General features: G+C 34.5%; 1 protein-coding gene across 1 annotated transcript in view; it reads right to left on the bottom strand.

The window, feature by feature from the left end:
• Window positions 1-1,037: 1,037 nt before the first annotated feature.
• The window catches only part of TRHDE (thyrotropin releasing hormone degrading enzyme), a 330,639-nt gene continuing 325,676 nt past the window's right edge, over window positions 1,038-6,000 (bottom strand). The window contains exon 19 of the mRNA XM_010988214.3: window positions 1,038-3,816. Coding sequence (XP_010986516.3) covers window positions 3,673-3,816 — 144 coding nt within the window. The 3' untranslated portion in view covers window positions 1,038-3,672. The remainder of the gene's footprint in view (window positions 3,817-6,000) is intronic.

Genomic DNA, 6,000 nt, shown 5'->3' with positions numbered 1-6,000 from the left:
TTCTTAGAGAAAAATTCCTTAACATTTTAATAGCAAGTAGATTTGAATTAAATATATTATTTTAGACTTCTTTAGTTTAAGTAAGTTTACTGCATCTAATCCAGTCCTACAGTTGCACAAAAATTGTCTTTTCACAACTTAGTCTGCATAGATTTGCAAACATTTTACCATTACTTTCACTGATTTAAATGAATGCCATTTTACCAGTGGTCTGACCATCAGTTACTACAAAGTTTACCAGAGAAATCTGTGTGGAAAATAAAGCAAACTGTCAGTACTTTAAGGTCATATTTAAACATTCTTCACCAAAATATTAAAAATAAAACTACTATTAATGAACTGTATTTTTCATCCCAATATTTGGCTATTTACGCTAACCAAAGTGAATGTTGATTAATATTTCATCCAGTTGCTTGACATCATGCAAGATAGAAATACAGACTTTACAAAATACTACAATTATTGTATATACAGTTAATCATGTATTTTGATATTGCTTCTGGTATTTAGAAAATCACCAACTAATGCAACAGATAGAGCTATTTCAAACATCTTTCTATTTTAGTTGCAGGAAAACTTTCTCAAAATTCTTCAGTTATTGTAACTGTTCCCAAAATAACAATATGTAATTTTAAATAGTTCATGTTGCTACGCTGTACTTCAGTTTTCTCATCAGACTATTAGGGGCTAATATAATTTATTACGTTTTTGAAAGGAGTCAAATAAAACAGCCTATATAAAAATTATTTGAAAATTAAGTGCAATTTATAAATATATGGTATAATCTTAATGACCCTGTAAGATATTACATTTATGTTTGTACATTACATTATCATGAAAATTTCAGTCCTATGATATTATCTTAGAAATAATGTAAACTAAAGTTGATTTAAGTTCTATAGGTAAAGTTCAGATTACTGAAACTCAAAAATTAACCTAGCATTGTAGACACTAGCCTTAGACATTGTGCTTGTATATTTTTAAAAACTTCAGATTGTAAGAAAATTTTAAGGGAAAATGTGTAAATGTGGGGGAAACTTTTTATTTACAGGTTACCTAGAAATATTTAATACTTAGTATGGTAAATATTCAGTCTTTTCTAAGGGAAACCAAGTTTTACTACTGTACGTATATTGTTTGGCACAGAAACATTTTAAGCCAAGATGTTGGACACTTTCAACAATTTGTTATTTCATGCATACATATGATTTGTAGAACAGACAAAGAAGAGAAAAAACATAAAAACTCTATGTAGAAAATAGAACTTTATCACTACAATTTACAGAATATTCCAAGAGATATCATTGGTCGTTTTATTATTTTGAAAATATTACTTATTTAAACAACTAAAAAAAAACATTAAAGTCTGATATAATCTTCAACATTGGAAAGGATAAATTATTGAAGAAATATGTCGAACAGAAATTCCATCTCAATGCCACTGATACCGTTATGCTGTTGAACAGGTGTTACGTGAGGTATTGAACATTGCACATAATTAAACACTTAGGGTTTGACGTTGTAGCTAAACCAGTTGTTCAAGGCCACTAAAATACTGAAGGAGGATTAAGATTATCAACAGTGCAGAGTTACAGAAAGAACTACAAGAGCCCTTCTAACTCAGAACTGGAAATGGTGATTCCACTCAAAAGAATGTCACAACCACTGAGAGTTTTCAGTAATTCACGACACAAAACAGGATATCCACCTCTAATTTTTTATCTTCTCTATTACATGAATCCGATGGTGACACAGTACACATCTGGGATTTGTATGACAGCGTGATATTTATTACTGTTACGTTTCAGAACTTACCCCGTAAGGAGTTCATGTATGTGATGTATACTAGCTGAATTTCATCACTTCAGAGAGGTGGGATGACTTTTAGATTTTACACTGCGCATTACTATGTTTTGTTAACACCACATCCGATTAACACACATACCCTAGTATTTAAAATTCCTCTGTTTTAACTGAATGAAGTGCTGGAAAATTCAGGTATGAGTAATGGATATTAAATGCTAAAAAGCTGAAACTCAATTTTAGTTGATAACTGTTCTATGGATTATGAAATTGTTCCTCTTTACTATAAACTTATAATAAATCTATGGCTCCAGTTTCTAAAACAGCTACGTTCCCCGCAGTGTTCAGTGACTATTAAGTTAGAATATATTTCTTTCAGTGATTTGCAAGAAGATTTGGAGGAGTAGAAAACCTCAGAAAAAGAAGTGGTCCACGAACATCTGGCTTATGTACAGTAGGTGCATTGGTACTTCATCACAGTAAACTTAAAATATGTTCATTTTGGGGATTCTAAGCAATGTCTGGAGAGCTGGCCTACTGGGTGATAATACCATTTAAAAACACCTGTCTTACATAATACACAGCCAGGAAAAGGTAGAACAGAGTTGTCAACGCCAAAGGAAAAGCTTTTCTCAAGAAAAGAAACTTTTCATCTTAACCGATGGGTGCAATTGGTATTGAGATCATTAAAATTCACTTGAGGTACGATCGCTTAATGGGGGATTAGATTCAGACAGACACAAAACCAACACACAGGAAGAGTCTGTAACTCTCTTCACCACCCAACATGAGATGGAGAAACAAACCAGATGGAAAATAAACACTTTCTCAGCACTGATAATCATTGAGTATGCACGACTGTTTTATCCAATAGGAAGTTTCACCAAAATGATGACAGAATCTATATGAATGAGGCAAGGCTGCCACTTAGGAAAATTACAAGAGTGTTTATACATAAGCTTTGTTTGAATTCATTTTTATGTAGTAGACTAGACCAGTCAGGAAGTAGATGAAAAAAATCTCTGACAGTTGAGAAATTTAGTCAGGAACTTACCAGGAAGGATAGTGTTGAGATAAATTCTTTTTCAGCCTTTTCAAAGTTTGTGTAAGTTTATAAAAAGAGATAATTTTTCTTTGATCTGAAGAGATTCTTTGCACAAGTGCAGTGTACAACATACTAAATACATACGGGACTTCCCTGTGTACATATACATATGCATACACTAGCCATATGCCTTTTTTAACATATACACAGCTTTAACTCAAAGAAAGTGAGTTAGCAACACAGAAATCATTACAAGACAATCCAAGTGCTGAAAACAAGGGACATCGATCATTGAAAGGGCTAGTTCACCTCTCACGTTGCCCAGGACTAAGACTGTAACTCCTCTTGTCAGTTTCTCATTCATTGCCACACTGATTGTCATAGAGAATCTTTGTGCTTTTGCATAATGCCCATACTGGATGTAACATATATTCACATACAACATCGGACAGTTTAAATAAGCATGCTGGAACACAGGCAGGACCATACAGCCATGCACAAAATATTCTGAATATGCGTTTCCATACTGACTGTAACAACGACATGCACCACTATCATATTTGGTCCTGAACAGCAAGAATGTACAGCTGAAGCAATCATCGCTAGTTTCACTTGCAGGAGCTTCTTGAGAGAAGAACACCCAATAGAGAAACAAAACAGAATGAATGAAACAAACAAAAAAAATCCCCCAAAACCAAAAAAAAAAAAAAAAAAAAAAAAAATTCCTCCCACACATTAACACTGACAATTTGGCCATTTTCCTCATTCCGCACGAGGCAGGTCTTCTCACAGAATTCTGAATTGAACGGTTTATAAGAGACACATCAGTGTCTCAGAGCTTTTCCTAACCATTGGAAAAGCTCATCTTGATAAAGCATTTTCCAGTGCACATTGGCTTCGACAGTTTCCACAGCTCTTGAGAAAGAGGCAGCAGCGACGCCATCGTAGTTCTTCATAAAGTTCTTTAGCTGGAAATAGAAATTTTAAAATGGTAAATATACAGCATAAGGAATATGGTTAAGTAACTTCATATGGGGCAGGTGGTTACCGGACTTTTTGTGGTGGTCATTTCACGCATACAAATGTCAGATCAGGATGTAGTACACCTGAAACTAACATAGCATCGTACTTCAACTATTTCAATAAAAAATAAAATTAAAAAATGGTAAACATGCATGCCTTAAAACGAACTCATGTCCAACACCTGTAAACAAGAATCTATTTGAAACAAAGTGCCACAGTCATGACAGAAGGAATATTTAATACGTGGAGTGAGCTTAGTAATAAAATGCAATAAAACAGATTGTGTCCATTAGGTGTAATGTAATTTCTTTTGGAACTCAAAGGAAAAAAAAAAGGAGTGGACAGTGCAGTCTAAATAGCTCCCAATCCAGCTTCTGGTTTCATAAATAAATATTAAAAACAGACATATTTAATTTGCTTTCATAATAGATTGATGGGATTATGGTAAAGATTAGTTCTAACTACAAAGTATATCTCATGTACTAAATAGCCTTAAAAACAGAATGTAAGGATTAAAGTTAACTTTCTGTGTGTAGAGAGAAAATTATCCATCTTCTCAAAAATAGGAAGTATGAGTTTTTGACACTATCTTTAATGGCAAAGGAATACCAAAATTACTGGGTGGTGGAAAAAAAAGTAATGGTGCTATGAAAACCGGATGATTAATGACACGCCAATCACCTGAGTAACTAGATTTAGAAGGACTCAAGGAGCAATGTGGATTCATCTAGCTAGAGAATTTCAGCATTTAATTAGAATAAGGTATAATTTTTAAATGTTTTGTCATAATTATTATGGATATAAGATTTTCTTGAGAGAGTCCATATACCCTGGGAAAGCTCAGGGATTTTATTTCAAGATGAAATACTTTTTTCTCTCTGTTCGCTATGTCTTAAGAAACTGGCAACCAACTAAAGATTGAAATGCTAATAGACCAATGTGAAAAATCAACTTGCAACACAGAAACGTTATACTGTGTAATTAGTGTGGGATGTGATTCATCACATGGTGGGTGCCACATGGAGCATAGATCAGGAGAGAAATGTCATCAAGACTGACTCGGGGACAAGGAGGAGATGTGGGGAGGGGGGTCAATCATGCCTTTCTGAATTCATCTAGAAATTGATTCATGGGGAGCTTGGGTTATTTATGACAGTATTACTTTGTTTACATGATACCAATGGGTTCCTCAAACTTTATCCTCTACTTTCCTACAAAGCCTAGTGCCTGCAGCATTAGCAATGGATAACTGTATCTCAGAACCGTACCCTGTATAAGACTTTGAAATCACTGTGCTTTTACATCAAGCATGCAAAATATTCAGCGTATAACAAAGATTTACCAGCGCTATCCTTAAAACTGATCTGACATCTGACCAAATTTGCACAGAGGAAAGAAAGAAGATGAAGCGAAGGGACTGGAATTTACTGAATATCTTCACTATTCCAGGCACCATGCCACACACATACACCTGTGACTTGTACACGTAGATAAAAGGGAAGTCTTTTGATTCATATTTGATTCATATTTTTAAACTTTAATGGATTAATCCACTAATTCATCTGTATTTATATATTTATGTTCAGAAGCATTCAGTCTACATCCCTAATGCAACAAATATTACATTTTGATCTATGTTTTCAATTTGGTGTTTTATTACAAAAATATGTACATTATAGTGTACATTTGCACACTACATGTATACATTAGAGTGCTACTGTTTACATAATATATGTCAATCAGGGAAAAAATCACATCTACCCTTTTAAACTATGTTCTGCATTATTACATATTTTCCTAGGCAGTCTCTAAATATGCTACATTCTGATAAATGACACTTTGGCAACTCCGATTCTGTGGAGTCTGCCCTTGGCCTCTTAATGAGATTTCAAGCCAGCCTGAACACATGACGTCAACCTCTTAAGTCGTCCTCAAAGGCAAGCGGTGGGATTGAACATGAATGTGTTACCGACACAGAGATAGCAGGTCAGACTATCCTGCAAGAAGCTCGCCATGGAAAATGTCACTGGTGAGTCTCCAGGGATTCATTTCTTGAATCATGACTCAAGTGCACTAGGCACCTGCCTTGCGAGCGCAGAGAGCCTGGGTGACTCATGCATCTTAGGAGC

The sequence above is a fragment of the Camelus dromedarius genome, chromosome 11 (assembly GCF_036321535.1).
Source record: "Camelus dromedarius isolate mCamDro1 chromosome 11, mCamDro1.pat, whole genome shotgun sequence".
Taxonomy (NCBI): domain Eukaryota; kingdom Metazoa; phylum Chordata; class Mammalia; order Artiodactyla; family Camelidae; genus Camelus; species Camelus dromedarius.
This window is presented reverse-complemented; position numbering and strand designations above follow the sequence as displayed.